At 44.7% G+C, this 16,935-nt stretch overlaps 1 protein-coding gene across 2 annotated transcripts in view; it reads left to right on the forward strand.

The window, feature by feature from the left end:
* Nucleotides 1-16,935, forward strand: part of MASP1 (MBL associated serine protease 1) — a 322,051-nt gene that overhangs the window by 119,250 nt on the left and 185,866 nt on the right. For both annotated transcript variants that reach the window (XM_085635902.1, XM_085635901.1), the window contains exons 6-8: nt 1,144-1,291; nt 7,601-7,719; nt 9,771-9,849. In XM_085635902.1, coding sequence (XP_085492028.1) covers nt 1,144-1,291; nt 7,601-7,719; nt 9,771-9,849 — 346 coding nt within the window. The remainder of the gene's footprint in view (nt 1-1,143; nt 1,292-7,600; nt 7,720-9,770; nt 9,850-16,935) is intronic.

The raw sequence follows: 16,935 nt of genomic DNA on the forward strand, positions 1-16,935 counted from the left end.
AAATTCTCCATCCCCACTACCTCTGCTAGAGCCAGGAGACACAGGTACCCCTCTCCTACCTGTCCACACAGCCAGTCTCTCATTAATACCCTTGCTATGAGCAGGCTGAAGGCACCAACGGGCTCTTGGCGAGCCTCGCACCGCAACCCTTCTCCTCCGAACAAAGTCCTAAAATTTACCGCCAGACTTTTCAAGCTTTCAGATCACACTCCTCCATTCCAACCGGGCCTTTAGGTTGGAGTTTGTCACCTACATCCTGAGTTCTCCACAAGCTCCTCACTTTGATATTGGAAGTGGAGCTTTGCATGGACCCGCTGTGCCTCGCTAAGTTGTTCATCTGCTACTCTTCATACAGCTGCTTGAGTCACAATTGAAACCATATGTACATCTCTGACGTAGGGATGGAAAAGTCAATCAGGAGGTGTTTGTGAGCGTCGACTAATTTTGTGTATGTTCTGAGAATCAATTTGCAGATCATTTCCGAGCCTTGAAACAGGCATAAAACCACTCTTGCAAATGGCAGGGGTAAGTGGCTTTTCTGGGTGTGACTGGAAAGGGTCCACCCCAATATTTCATTTTGGGGTACCAATGCCATTCCATCTGCTTCTTGGAACAGAATGTATGCATATAACCTTACTCTACTCAAAGGTGTGTTCTTAAAGTCTGGGTTTCCAAATGTATAATCTATAGTGCAGCATCCCCCATGTATATTCTAAAAGTGGATTAATAGGTAAGTGCCTTGATAGACCATGGACAGCAAGATGAAATGGCACTGCAGGCTATAATGCTGTATGTGACATATAATGAATGAATGAATTATGACATTTTTGAAGCGCAGGCTTTCACTCCAATGGAGCATCTTGGCGCTGAGGGCTGGTGTCAGAGGAAAGTAGTCTCTAGTGTCACTCTGTTGGATATACAGAATTCGTTTGGCGATAGGGCCCTGAGGTTTACAGAGACTGCTTCCACCTTACACTAGACCCCTAGCTGCATTGAAGATCCCAAGATATCTCAGGCCTGAGGAAGGTCCCTTGATGCTCCACCGCCCCAGGCTTTGTAAGGATATCTGGGTGCTTACCTTGGCAGAGGGATTGTCCATCCATACAGGTCGCCTCTTAAATATCTTTTTGTTTTTCTTCCCAGATTAAAGCTGGAAGGAAGGAGTACGGCCCGATCTGTGGTGACAAATCTCCAGGGAGGATAGAGACGGGAAGCCACAGTGTCCAGATCCTGTTCCACAGCGATAACTCTGGGGAGAACCGAGGCTGGAAGGTATCTTACTTCGCCTCAGGTAAGCCCCACAGTTTCCCTAGTTCCTCCAATATGGTCAACCTCAGAAAAAGGTTACATGCACATGCATGTGGTATTGTATAGTACATAGAGAAACTCCAGCATGAAACTGATGTACTGTGGTGGAGCTACTCAACAGAACACCCACACCAAGTGCTCCCTGTAAGATTTTAACTTGTAACTATGTTTCTTCTCACTTTTGGGATTTGGAAGTAAAGTGCTTTCATAAAGGCTTGATTCTTAACACTTACAGCCAACTTTTTTAGTGGAGCAATTTTTTTGAGAATTTACTTTTGGATATTTTTTAAGTATATTCTACGTTTGTAGCTAGTATATACTAAATGTAAGGATGTTCTCTTCAGATTTCACGGCAGCAGCCGTGGAGCACTCACTCTGCCCCAGCGCTGTTAATGCGGCTGATCGCAAAATAACTGCAGCGTGGTTCTTGGGTGCAAACATTGGCCTGTCCTTTACCCTCTATGATGTTGATGAGATAATATGAGTGAGGAAGTAAGATGAACTAACCAGTGCTTACATTACAAAAATTAATAAAGGAGGCCGCTGCTGCGTGCACCACCCATTGCCCCTGACATCGCGCCAGTGACCGAACCAACACAACTACAAGCCATCGCATTCCTAGAAGTGTGAATATTCAAAATATTCAGATACCCAAAGCTATAGCAACAGCTTGGACGCAGGTACTAGCCATTTCTAATATATATTGCATTAATAAACAACTGTTGTTGTTCTCATTTGTAAATTAGGCAAACAGTGCCACCATGTGGCAGACTGTCATAAGTGTCGGTGCTGACAATTAACTGCCAGTGAGAAGCACCAGAAACCACCAGCTCAAATTAGGCACTGGAACTAACACCTCCCCCATGAATGCAATTATTTCTGGATGAGAACAAAATAATCAAAACAGAGAATCTGTGTTTTCTCATCGCTAATACGTTTCACTGCATTGCATTGTCTTTAATGCACATTACATTGCATTCATTAATGCCGGTGTAGGTTATTCCACTGCTTTGCAATATGAAATCATTCAACTGCACATACATGTTTTTGGTCCTTTCTGGATCTCTACTATGTATGGGGGAAGAATGTCTTACTGTTATCTGGCTAGGGGGACTTTTTCTGATGCAGCTCCTGATTGGCTCACTCAGTGTGAGATGTAATTAATGCTGGGTCAAAGGTCTTCTCCATTTGCCTCTTCCCAAGCTAGAGGTGGGCGAGCCACTGAAAGCTCAAACCTGGCTTGAGCCTGAAGCATGGCCCTGGCTCAGCTCGTGGTCTTGTTGGTACTTCAAGCCCATAACGAGCCGAGCTTTCATATGTCTGACACTCACCCTCTACCCAGGCCATGGCCTTATGGCCAGATCTGCGGACTTTGGAACTGAGGAACCAGGGTCGAGTCTCGGCTTCAGCTCAACATCCTGTGATCCCAGGCATATCAGTTAATCTACCCATCCCTTGAATAGTGACCTTCTGTAATGTAGCTGGTGCTCATGTAAAGCATTCCAATACCTTCGGGTCGAGTTTGCGCTATATAAAAACAGCGTAAAAATGCGCAAAGAGGTAAAACCAAAGCCTTACCAAAGGTGTACAAAGAAAAACAGATTGATACACATTTACTGGTTAATTTGTACAGAGTGAAACCAGAAAACCTGGATACATTGCAGCTTCCTCCCATAAATGGTGTGATCTTAGGCAAGTATTTTATTTCACTAAAACATTTTTCTTCATTATCGCATATGAAAATACTTTCAAATATGTGAGTTCAGAATATCAATTGTACAAAAAACTATTGTGTTTGATTTGATAGACTAAAATGTTGCTGTATAATAATCCTTGATCACATACAGGGTTTACATGACTTGCCTCTGAGTTCACTGATGGTTCATATTTAAAAACTATTATTTGTAATAAAGCACTTCTCAGTGCAGTGCCATAAGGTTATTTCGAACTTTCCACATTTTAATGAAATAAATGTTTTTGAATTCTGATGAGACTTTATATTATTTGACATGATGTTTGTTGGATAATTTACATAGCAAACATTTTCGGGGTTCGGCTCGTGCATGGGCTCTAAGATCTGAACCCGACCCTTGGCTCAACTCTCCCTGTTAATTTGTTGGCTCGCCTAACGCTACCCAAACCCTTCAAACACAGAGCCCCTCACTGTCCGCCTATTCAGCTTCTATTGATAATTATTCAGACACGAGGCACCTCCTTGCTTATATCAACATTGGCCTGAGCAGGTGAGCATTCACCTGAGCAGGTGAGCATTGGCCTGAGCAGGTGAACATTGGCCTGAGCAGGTGAACATTGGCCTGAGTTGGTGAGCATTGGCCTGAGTAGGTGAACATTGGCCTGAGCAGGTGAACATTGGCCTGAGCAGGTGAACATTGGCCCGAGCAGGTGAACATTGGCCTGAGCAGGTGAACATTGGCCCGAGAAGGTGTACATTGGCTCAAGAAGGTGTACATTTGCCTCAGCAGGGGTACATTGGTCTGAGAAGAAGAACATTGGCCTGAGCAGAAGAACATTGGCCTGAGCAGAAGAACATTGGCCTGAGCAGGTGAACATTGGCCTGAGCAGGTGAACATTGGCCCGAGAAGGTGTACATTGGCTCGAGAAGGTGTACATTTGCCTCAGCAGATTTACATTGGTCTGAGAAGAAGAACATTGGCCTGAGCAGGTGAACATTGGCCTGAGCAGGTGAACATTGGCCTGAGCAGGTGAACATTGGCCTGAGCAGGTGAACATTGGCCTGGGCAGGAGAACATTGGCCTGAGCAGGAGAACATTGGCCTGAGCAGGTGAACATTGGCCAGAGCAGGTGAACATTGGCCCGAAAAGGTGAACATTGGCCCGAGCAGGTGAACATTGGCCTGAGCAGGTGAACATTGGCCTGCGCAGGTGAACATTGGCTCAAGAAGGTGTACATTTGCCTCAGCAGGTGTACATTGGTCTGAGAAGAAGAACATTGGCCTGAGCAGCAGAACATTGGCCTGAGCAGAAGAACATTGGCCTGAGCAGGTGAACATTGGCCTGAGCAGGTGAACATTGGCCCGAGAAGGTGTATATTGGCTCGAGAAGGTGTACATTTGCCTCAGCAGGTGTACATTGGTCTGAGAAGAAGAACATTGGCCCGAGCAGAAGAACATTGGCCTGAGCAGGTGAACATTGGCCTGAACAGGTGAACATTGGCCTGAGCAGGTGAACCTTGGCCTGAACAGGTGAACCTTGGCCTGAGCAGGTGAACCTTGGCCACAGCAGGTGAACCTTGGCCTCAGCAGGTGAACATTGGCCTGACAGTAGGTTGTTGAGTTCAGTTCTTTAGCCCGAGTAGGCGATTGTTGGTCAAGGGACATGATCACAGGGCCTGGTTTGTGATACTGAGCTCGAGCCTGGCCTGTATTTAAATCATCTTTGTTGCACTGAAAACTTTGCTAAGGTCGGATGAACCTATTTGGTGCCCTAAACATGAGCGTGCGTATTGCAAAGGCATTCTACATGGGTAATCATTCAACAAAAGTCTTCAAATTGAAGTGTTATTGTCAAGGAAAATCAAAAACCATCTACAACACTGTGTAAATCAATCATTATTTATGACAAAGCTGAAAAACAAGAATTTCAGAAAACTTTCACTCAACCAAGTAGCAGAATAAGAAAGCACAACTTTACAGAAATAATGGAGATGATCAAAATGCAAAGGTGACAATCACTAAATGTGAATATATAATAATAATAATAATAATCCACATTTGTAAAGCACGAACAATCACCTGTAAGGGTCTCTAGGCGCTGGGGGCCGTCGGGAAGATTAAGCAAGATTTTGCCCAGAGTCACATGGTGCTAGGCTAATCTGCCGCCGGCGCCGAGGATCGAGCCGTGATCCCCGGACTCCGGAGTCAGTCGCCCTGGCCGCTGCACCACACCTCTTCCTCTATATATGGCAAAGCAAATATCTTGAAGTTTACTACACATAGCTGGTTGCTTAATAAAAGCAGCCCACAATAGCATGGACTTTGGACAGCAATACAGCGCTATGAAGCATGATTCACATTCAGTTATGAGATTCAACGTTTCGGTGCTTCTTCAGTTAAAGGCAGAGACCATCATCAGGAGAAACATAGTCAACACTTTCATAAAAAACAATCATAAATACACAACATAATTTTTCCTCTAAATAAAGCATGATAATCTGAGCAGAATGAATATCACAAAATAAGCTGACCTCATGTAAACATGGATCCTGGAAATGATTGAGATCATTGATCAGCAAAAAATGTAAAGGGACTAAGTAGTGAAAAAAACTGAACTCATGAGAACAGAAGTCACAGAGATGCATAGTGAACAACAAAGAGGATGCATTCTAATGGCTGACTAGAATCAATTTGTGATTCAGAGGCAACATCACCAGCTAGTCCTGCTGAGACAAGATCTGAGACTTCAGTTGAGCTTTGAGTGGAAATAAAAGTGTGTCAAAGACCATGAATTAAATCAGAGTAGCAAAAATAGTTTGGCTACAAAGGAATTGAGACCTATAGTTAAAAGGCAGTTAATAAGGCCCAGTATATTGAAAAACAGGAAGCATGTAAACACACAAATCACTTTCACCATGTGGATCATAGCAGCATACCAGCTACAACACAAATAGTCCCCTTTGGGAGTTATCAGAATGAAAATGTAGGAAAAAAATAAAGGAAATAATGTTTAAAAAAAGAGGGGCACAAACAGAATGGGTTGGGGGTACTTGATTCATGTACCAATAGGAGCCACCATAGGTGTATATGCCCTAAGTTGGTGTTAAAACAGTTACTTGTTTGTTTGTTTGCTTGCTTGCTTGTTTGTTTGTTTGCTTGCTTGCTTGTTTGCTTGGTTGTTTGTTGTTTGCTTGTTTGTTTGTTTGTTTGTTTGTTTGTTTGTTTGATTGATTGCTTGATTGATTTTAAAGTGCCAGTTTTCCACATTCCAGCCTTTGCTCAGTTATGATTTACAGCCCATTTATTTTTTTACATACTTTACCTAATAGGTATCCTCTTTTCCCTTGAACCTGCAGTCAAACTACATATGGGTTTGATTGACGGCACTTCTGATTTGTATATCTGGAGCTCCCGCGTGGCTCTGGTGACAAATGCACGGACTTGTTTAATCAGTGCGCAAACTGCACCATTACCTCTTGATTAATAACATTTTTATTTTCTGTATTATGACTTCCCAGCTGACATTTGTTATGTCTCATTTAAATCCAAATACACACTAAATTAAACTTGCACTTGAAACTAGAAACTGCTTGGTACTATGTGGCTGGTTCCAGTGAATGGAGAGGCTGAAAGGCAAAAAGTCACAAAAATATAAATGAACATTAACATAAATGTGCACAAACACAGCACACATGCACAACTGTTCACTAAGAATGTTGTGCTTGGAAGTGGAACTTACATGCACAAGACTCACACATTCATTATTAGTGTCTTACTGATTGTCCTTTGAATAAATCCCTGACGTAGGGGTGGGAAGGCCAATCAGGAGGCGTGTGTGAACATCGACAGATTGTATGCATCTACTCAGAAACACTTTGCAGGTTGTTTCCCACCCTTGAAACAGACACAAACCCCTCCTGTTAATGGCAGTGGTAAGTGGCTTTTCAAGGTGTGAGTGGAAAGGGTCCATCCCACTATTTCATCGTGGTCCTGTTTCTTGGAGAAAAATGTTTCCCCATATGCAAAAATGCCAATAAAAAGTGCTGCTGTACATATCCAGCATGCACATTCCATAATCAGTGGCGGCTGGCATGTAAGGAGGGTGGTGAGGATATATTGACTTAACTTTCTCATACAACGTCCTCTTCGCTTGGGTCTTCTCAAGGCAGGCTCCAATGTGGGACCCAGGAAACTGCACTAACCAATCCTGGTGCTGGTCCCATGCAGCATGAGAGAAGCACCAGGATTGGAGGGAGCAGCCTTCTTCGCCACTCCTGAGGACACCGGAGCTCTATGCTTTCTCTAACGCAGCTTTCTTAGACAGCTAGGTTAGAGAGGTTTAAAATGTGCATGTGCAAGACTGGCGGCCAAAGAGATATGCACACTTTAGCCACAGGTCCACAGTGCTATAACATTATGGCCCTCTGCAGAGGGCTGTACTGGTTGATAAAGGCCCTCAACCTGAGTTATAGACATTTTGCTGCAAAAGTGCATGTTTGGTTCAGATGGAGGGGAGCTCAGACGTTGGAACCAACGGTTGTATTGTAAAATCTGTGTTCAGACTATGTCCTTGATTGTGCTTCGTGTTTTATCATACAGGAAATTCCTGCCCAGTCTTACAGGCACCGGCCAATGGAAACATCGACCCCATACAGTCAAAGTACACGTTCAAAGACCAGGCGCTCATCACCTGCAACCCTGGCTACCACGTGCTGAAGGTATGGAGCATTCCTCTTTCATGGTACAAGGGTGAGGGGCTGGACCAAGAGTACACAGAGTATCCACAGAGTGATATCTGTTTTCTACAGGATTGCTTTGCGGGCACCAATATGTGACCTTCCCCCTGTTAGTTTACATAAAGTAGGGGTGTCCAATGTTGTTCCACAAGGGCTACCTTTTCAAGATATCCCAAAGAGATGCGTTTGCATAGAATCAGTACAAATAGGAATTGTTTCCATAGTGAGCGATATTCTTAGAAAGGTAGCGCTCCTTCAGCCCTCGTGGACCAGCATTGTACATCACTGACATCAATGTTGTCGCATGTTAATGAGTCTTTTCAAGCATGTATTAGAATTGTTTTCTTTCGGAGGGTCTAAATTAGATTACAACCGTTCAACTAGGGCAGTGTCCCAAGTTATTTGCTGGATTAAAACAAAGTAAATTTAGTTGATATCAGACAGGATATTAAGTAGGGAAATTCTGACAGTGATGGTAAAACTGTTGCCAGCACGCATGATAAACAAGTTTGTGAGACTCAGAAGCAGAGGTGGAGAAAGAGGAGGGCAGAGGGGGTAACTGTAGCTTCCTTTCCCTGCCGCATGCTCTGTTTCAGCTCACACCAATCTCTCCTTCTTCCCCAAGCATGCAGCAATGGGCTTTGATTATCAGCACCCCTGCACAGTGGTCATTTCTCGCACCTCTCTTGGATATTGGATCATATCCAGTTGTTCAAAGGGAAGCCTGGTGCCAATTTGCTTTTGGCATCAGGGACAGCTGCATAGAAGGTTTATATTGTTACCCTGGCCTTGAAGAAGCCTGTCTGAACCAGTGCTTACTTTGTAAGACCACCCATTGCCCCTGCCAGCGCTGCCAATCGCAGTACCTACAGAACTTCTACCAATCACTCTTACAAGTGTGACAACTCAGACTATTCCATGCCCCCAACGTTATAAGAATGGATGGCGGGTACTAGGCTTTTTCAATGCATACTGAATTCATAAACAACTGTTGTTGTGCTCATCTCTAAATTAGGGAGACAGTGCCACCCTGTGGCAGACTATCACAAGCGCTGGTGTTGACAATTAAGTGCTGGTGCCGAGCACCAGAAACCAGTGGCTCAAATTAAACACTGCTCTGAACCTATTTAAAATGGTGGCCATGTCATCACCTCCACTCAAAGATGGACTGGCAGCTTCAAACAGCTGGTTCTTCTTCAGTGATGTGCTGGTCCCATGGTTGCTGTGGGTTCACAACTGCAATGGGACCAGCGCTTTTGCTGTGATCCTGCGCATTGTCCTGGTCTGGGCCAAATGCACACACTTACGGGTCAGACACTGACCCTGTCTGTAATGCGGTCCCTGACCTTAAAATCCGATGCAGATCTTCTAAAACTCAGAGCGCTATCTTTAAATGTCTGTTGGTTTGAGAACAAAGTCTGTCCTGTGTCCTGTAAAAAGAGAATTGTGTGAATATTGACACAAAAGGTTTTCACAACAAAGAAGGGTTTATTCTTTCTACCCTAATTGAAACATGAATAACTTTGTAAGGTTATTATTTTCTGTGTAAAAGACTTTTCCATATCCATCAGTTGGGTATAATAACAAACATTTGGGAAATATTCTCAACTGTTTAATATCTGTACATAATAATCAGAAACTTATAAAGTAACAAATATAACTTTTGAGTTTTTAGCTTTTACAAAGTAACGACTGCGGCACTGCGCTATGTGTGCAGCTTTTTAGTAACTTTTCATCAGTTTGACCAAGAAACCGTTATTTTGTTACAATAAGGGGAGATGGCAGATTATGTGGAAATTTTGGCAAAGTCCTATTTATGAGGAAACGTTTGCATGAAACACTTCTTTTCCATGGAATGGGTATTCCAGAGTTACAGGACAGATGTATTGGCTATTAGAACGCTAAGGCGTATTTTAAGCCTGACTCCTTACTTTACTGGGGGCCCTGCATTACTCGCCCCGCATCCGAGAGTAAGACAGCCTGCATGGTTTATAAACTCACAAATTTGTTATTTGTCTTTTTTTCTCCCTAAGGACGATATTGAGATGGACTCGTTCCAGATTGAGTGTCAGAAGGACGGCACGTGGAGCAACCTGGTCCCCACTTGTAAAAGTAAGTGAAGACATAGCTACTCTGTTCCCTAGCTCTCAGCAGGGCGTTCGCACGTGTGTATTGTTACTGTGAGCAATACTGATGAGGCTCAGGTGTGCAAGGTTCACCAGTGAAAGCAGTACTCACCAATGGTTAGTCAAATGCCAGCCAATAAGGAGATACACAGACCAAAGGTAGGCCAATAGGCATACAAGCCAATAAGGAGATACCCAGACCAAAGGCCAGCCAATAGGCATACAAGCCAATAAGGCGATACCCAGACCAAATGCCATCCAATAAGCATACAAGCCACTAGGGAGATACCCTCACCAAAGGCCAGACAATAGGCATGCAAGCCAATAGGGAGATACACAAACCAAAGGCCAGCCAATCGGTATACAAGCCAATAAGGAGATACCCAGACCAAAGGCCAGCCAATAGGTATACAAGCCAATAAGGAGATCCCGAGACCAAAGGCCAGCCAATCGGTATACAAGCCAATAAGGAGATACCCAGACCAAAAGCCAGCCAATAGGCATACATGCCAATAAGGAGATACCCAGACCAAAGGCCAGCCAATAGGCAAACAAGCCAATAAGGAAATACTCAGACCAAAGGCCAGCCAATAGGCATGCAAGCCAATAGGGAGATACTCAGACCAAAGGCCAGCCAAAGGCATACATGCCAATAAGGAGATACCCAGACCAAAGGCCAGCCAATAGGCACACAAGCCAATAAGGAGATACCCAGACCAAAGGCCAGCCAATAATTATAGAAGCTAATAAGGAGATACCTACACCAAAGGCCAACCAATAGGCATACATGCCAATAAGGAGATACTCACACCAAAGGCCAGCCAATAGGCATATCAGCCAATAAGGAGATTTCCAGACGAAAGACCAGTCAATAATTATACAAGCTAATAAGGAGATACCCAGACCAAAGGCCAGCCAATAGGCATACAAGCCAATAAGGAGATACCCAGACCAAAGGCCGGCCAATAGGCCTACATGCCAATAAGGAGATACCCAAACCAAAGGCCAGCCAATAGGCATACATGCCAATAAGGAGATACCCAGACCAAAGGCCAGCCAATAGGCATACAAACCAATAAGGAGATACCCAGACCAAAAGCCAGCCAATAGGCATACATGCCAATAAGGAGATACCCAGACCAAAGGACAGCCAATAGGCATACACGCCAATAAGGAAATACTCAGACCAAAGGCCAGCCAATAGGCATGCAAGCCAATAGGGAGATACCCAGACCAAAGGCCAGCCAAAGGCATACATGCCAATAAGGAGATACCCAGACCAAAGGCCAGCCAATAGGCACACAAGCCAATAAGGAGATACCCAGACCAAAGGCCAGCCAATAATTATAGAAGCTAATAAGGAGATACCTACACCAAAGGCCAACCAATAGGCATACATGCCAATAAGGAGATACTCACACCAAAGGCCAGCCAATAGGCATATCAGCCAATAAGGAGATTTCCAGACGAAAGACCAGTCAATAATTATACAAGCTAATAAGGAGATACCCAGACCAAAGGCCAGCCAATAGGCATACAAGCCAATAAGGAGATACCCAGACCAAAGGCCGGCCAATAGGCCTACATGCCAATAAGGAGATACCCAAACCAAAGGCCAGCCAATAGGCATACATGCCAATAAGGAGATACCCAGACCAAAGGCCAGCCAATAGGCATACAAACCAATAAGGAGATACCCAGACCAAAAGCCAGCCAATAGGCATACATGCCAATAAGGAGATACCCAGACCAAAGGACAGCCAATAGGCATACAAGCCAATAAGGAGATACCCAGACCAAAGGCCAGCCAATAGGCATACAAGCCAATAAGGCGATACCCAGACCAAATGCCATCCAATAAGCATACAAGCCACTAGGGAGATACCCTCACCAAAGGCCAGACAATAGGCATGCAAGCCAATAGGGAGATACACAAACCAAAGGCCAGCCAATCGGTATACAAGCCAATAAGGAGATACCCAGACCAAAGGCCAGCCAATAGGTATACAAGCCAATAAGGAGATCCCGAGACCAAAGGCCAGCCAATCGGTATACAAGCCAATAAGGAGATACCCAGACCAAAAGCCAGCCAATAGGCATACATGCCAATAAGGAGATACCCAGACCAAAGGCCAGCCAATAGGCAAACAAGCCAATAAGGAAATACTCAGACCAAAGGCCAGCCAATAGGCATGCAAGCCAATAGGGAGATACTCAGACCAAAGGCCAGCCAAAGGCATACATGCCAATAAGGAGATACCCAGACCAAAGGCCAGCCAATAGGCACACAAGCCAATAAGGAGATACCCAGACCAAAGGCCAGCCAATAATTATAGAAGCTAATAAGGAGATACCTACACCAAAGGCCAACCAATAGGCATACATGCCAATAAGGAGATACTCACACCAAAGGCCAGCCAATAGGCATATCAGCCAATAAGGAGATTTCCAGACGAAAGACCAGTCAATAATTATACAAGCTAATAAGGAGATACCCAGACCAAAGGCCAGCCAATAGGCATACAAGCCAATAAGGAGATACCCAGACCAAAGGCCGGCCAATAGGCCTACATGCCAATAAGGAGATACCCAAACCAAAGGCCAGCCAATAGGCATACATGCCAATAAGGAGATACCCAGACCAAAGGCCAGCCAATAGGCATACAAACCAATAAGGAGATACCCAGACCAAAAGCCAGCCAATAGGCATACATGCCAATAAGGAGATACCCAGACCAAAGGACAGCCAATAGGCATACACGCCAATAAGGAAATACTCAGACCAAAGGCCAGCCAATAGGCATGCAAGCCAATAGGGAGATACCCAGACCAAAGGCCAGCCAAAGGCATACATGCCAATAAGGAGATACCCAGACCAAAGGCCAGCCAATAGGCACACAAGCCAATAAGGAGATACCCAGACCAAAGGCCAGCCAATAATTATAGAAGCTAATAAGGAGATACCTACACCAAAGGCCAACCAATAGGCATACATGCCAATAAGGAGATACTCACACCAAAGGCCAGCCAATAGGCATATCAGCCAATAAGGAGATTTCCAGACGAAAGACCAGTCAATAATTATACAAGCTAATAAGGAGATACCCAGACCAAAGGCCAGCCAATAGGCATACAAGCCAATAAGGAGATACCCAGACCAAAGGCCGGCCAATAGGCCTACATGCCAATAAGGAGATACCCAAACCAAAGGCCAGCCAATAGGCATACATGCCAATAAGGAGATACCCAGACCAAAGGCCAGCCAATAGGCATACAAACCAATAAGGAGATACCCAGACCAAAAGCCAGCCAATAGGCATACATGCCAATAAGGAGATACCCAGACCAAAGGACAGCCAATAGGCATACACGCCAATAAGGAGATACCAAGATGAGTAGACATCAGTTACAAGCCAGTCAAACTGGGGGAAAGTCAGTCGCCAGCCTGTCATGTCCACCTTTTTGGGTCTGGTGCAGAGTTTGGTGGTTTCACTAGATTCATGTAATGCAAAAAAAAATAATATATATATATATATATATACATACATATATATACACACATAGAGAAGCTTTGAGCTGCCCCTCTTTATCCATTAGACTGTTCAGCAGTCTCTTTCATTTTGCTTCCATCCTGCCCCCTGTACAGCATGGAGCACTGGGTCAGTCCACGTCAGCCTTTGGCTTTCATGCACAGTGGGTGACAAACACTGGCCAATGCTTGTTTTAAGTGTAGTTATGAATAAATAGCATTGCACAATGTTTCAGGATTCTTTCTTAGAGCATTCCCCGTCTACTGAAAAGAGACCTTGTGAAGTAACGTGAGGCCACCATCGCTGGTGCACCTATGGCGCTGCCGTCTGAAAGGGTGGGCCCCTGGAGGACTGGCATGCGCAGTATTAGTAAATAGCTTCAGGGATCCAACCATATGTGCGGGCTGCAACCATATGGGCAGGCCCAACAGCTTGCCTCTTCCTTGCATCCCTTTTCCACCTCAAACCCCTAAATGTACAACATGGAAAATGTGTCTTAATCCAGATGTTACCCAGTGGTAAATGTAGCTTGGGGCCACAATTTCCTCTCAGGAAGCCAACTTTTATTGCAGACCATGGTTTTTAAATGGGTTCAATGCTTTTATTTCCTCTGGAGCAGGTCAGGCATTTAGCCATTCTTTCAAGAGTGCAAGAAGTGTCAGGCGGATTGGATTCAAATACGAGTGTAGTGTGGTTATGTTGCCTACGCACCTTCCCCATCTCTTTACAAGGTCTGCATGAAAACAATTATTTGTTTGTTACTGTTGCCCATGTGGACATTGTAAAAGAATTGCACTTCTTCTAATGGGATGAGAATTGTAAATGATCATTTTCTTCTGGCAATTCCTGCTTATGCAAAATTGATATGTTTGACCTCTCCTAAAAATGGACACAGTGGTTTCTGGTCCATGTTTGTCATACTAATTCCTTCTTTGGTTTTCTGGTGCATGTGGTTGGTGCTCAGTCCAATGGTATCTTTTCGGCAAGCTCTTTGGTTTCGCACTCAAATATCTAACATTGTAACCTGCTGTTGTGTTACCCTTTCTCTCCACGGTGGTTGGGTTTTCTGCATGGTGCCTACGTGCATGACTACTAACTCCTTTCCTCTTTCTTTCTCTCTCCTCAATCTGTTGCCTGTGTCTCCTCTGTCGCATTGTTCATCGCTGCTCGTTTTCCACCTCTGCTACGCTACAGAAACAGAAAACCGGATCAGCCGAAGATCGGCACCAGAAGAAGTGTTGGACTAGCCTTTCGGCCACAACTGCACTGTTGAATCTGGAGGACTTACTTAAATCGGTCCTGGTTTAGTTTTGCTCTTTCTTGCCCAGTCATTTCTTCTTCCTAAAAAGGCACTTAACATCTACGTACAGAGGTACCACCACACCCTGAGCTCTTGCAGTTTCAACATCTCCAGGACGTTGACGGTGGTGTGATCGCTGGTATGGCCCGCATCCTAGCACATAGGGAAGTAGAACCAGTCCAACGACTGGCATAACAGCAGCCTGATACCTGGCTCCCACCATCCCTCCTTAATCTGGGGTCCGTTGTTTTGAAGAATCTGACTTTTCTACCTGCCTCGAGTGATTTTTGGGAATCGAAGGTTTTCCACTTCTAGTCATTCTATTTCCATTAATCATGAAACTCTTCCCCTCTGAGTTCACCCTTCCAGAGTCTGTACTAATGCTGTTGAGATGGCCCCCTGTTACAATGTGTTACTCCTCTTAAGAGAAGGCGGTGAGCGGCGCTGCAACCTGTCTTTGTCAGTAATCGGTAGAGTGGTGAATCCCTACGACATGAACCCTGAAGCTGTTACCCAAGTGAAGGTGCTTCAAGTCACTGGCTCACCCCTCATCCAAGCTAACTTTTCAGAGCCTTTGGTCTGTTGGTTAATGAAGACCCGACAGGACCAATAACCTCTCTCTGCCAACAGCACAGCCTGCACTGAAACCGACTCATGTATTACCATACGCTTGGGACTCTATAAGGGATTCATTCTCTTCAGATACACACGTTGAAGGCCGGACGCAACACTAGTAACAAAATGACTAGAGTTATGTATGGTAAGGAGACTTCTTCCTGCCCCCTTGTGAGTGTAGTAATGAAGAGAGAGAATCTGCAACACAATATACGATGAAGGTATTCCGCCTCATTCTGCTGGGCATGTATATACACACACGCATGTGTGAAATGACAGACATCCACAAGCACACATACATAGGCATGCACACACATGAACTGACATGCACACATAGGTGCAGACACAAACACATGCACACACGCACGCACACACACACGCCAAAACAGATAAAATAAATACATAGGAGGATCCACGCTAGATCCTTCTTTAAGAAGCCAAGTAAACTCCCTCAGGTTAAACTAAGACTGGACGACCTGTCCATTGAAGAGTGCTTTTTGAAACATAACAGCCTACACAAAACAACATCCTTATCACAGGGACTGTGGTGAGTCAATAATAAAATCTAGTGAATATCCAGACAAGACTGCAATGTCCGGTGTCTTGACTGAAGCATCTGCTGTCCTATCTAAGCCATCAGACTCCCAGGGGTGTGCTGGGGCACCTTGAATTTTAGCTTTAACTTTTCGCCAACTAGCATTCTGGAGAAACATGTTTTTTTAGCATTTAAAACTTCATAAATGCATAAATTATAAATGCACACGCAAACATATGAACACACACTCATATATTTATGCACACACAAATGGCTAAAATACTTTGTCAGGGTTAGTAAGTTCTACATAAATGCAATTACATGACAGTACAATATGCACATACACATTTACACACAGACACGTGTATGCACCCAACATGCACACTAAGGGGTTGATTGCGGTCCCGTTCGGAAGGGCTCCGAATCAGATTCCAAAAGGCATTCGGACAGTTTGCGTCTTTTGGAGCCGAATCGTACAGCTCTATGGACTCTGTTTCCGAGCAAGAGATTACGATGACCAATTCAGATAGCTGTTCCAATTCGGTTACTCTGGAACTAATCGGCTGCCGGAATCTTTCTTTGGGGTCCCGTAGCAGGTCCCCCTTCACCCAAGGCCCTCCGAATCGGGTTTGTGGGGGTGCACAAGGGACCCCCCTTTCCACCCATGCACAGTGTGGCAGGCACCATGGGGTGCCTGCCACAGGGTGCAAGGTTTTCCCCAGTCACCCCTTTCTTCAATGGGAGCCTGTGTTCTCGTTTGCAACACAGGCTCCCATTGAAGTCCATGGGAGTCCAACTGAATCCTATCCGGAAGCATCTGGATACATCCAAATCGCTTGGTCGGACTCACCCGATCCGAGTCGTCCGGAAAGCATTCTGGGACTGATTCAGTAGGAATGCTTTCGGGACGAGATCATCAATGGCCCCTAAATATTATTTATTTAAATATATACTAATGTAAACTACTGCACATGCAGCAACCCAAAACACCACATAATAAAACCAAATGACACAAAAACAGGTTGCACCTCTAAATGTTGTGACATTAGGCTTGTTGGACAAGGGCCCCACTAACAGACAGTATCCCCACCG

This window comes from Triturus cristatus, chromosome 11, assembly GCF_964204655.1.
Source record: "Triturus cristatus chromosome 11, aTriCri1.1, whole genome shotgun sequence".
Classification (NCBI taxonomy): Eukaryota; Metazoa; Chordata; class Amphibia; order Caudata; family Salamandridae; genus Triturus; species Triturus cristatus.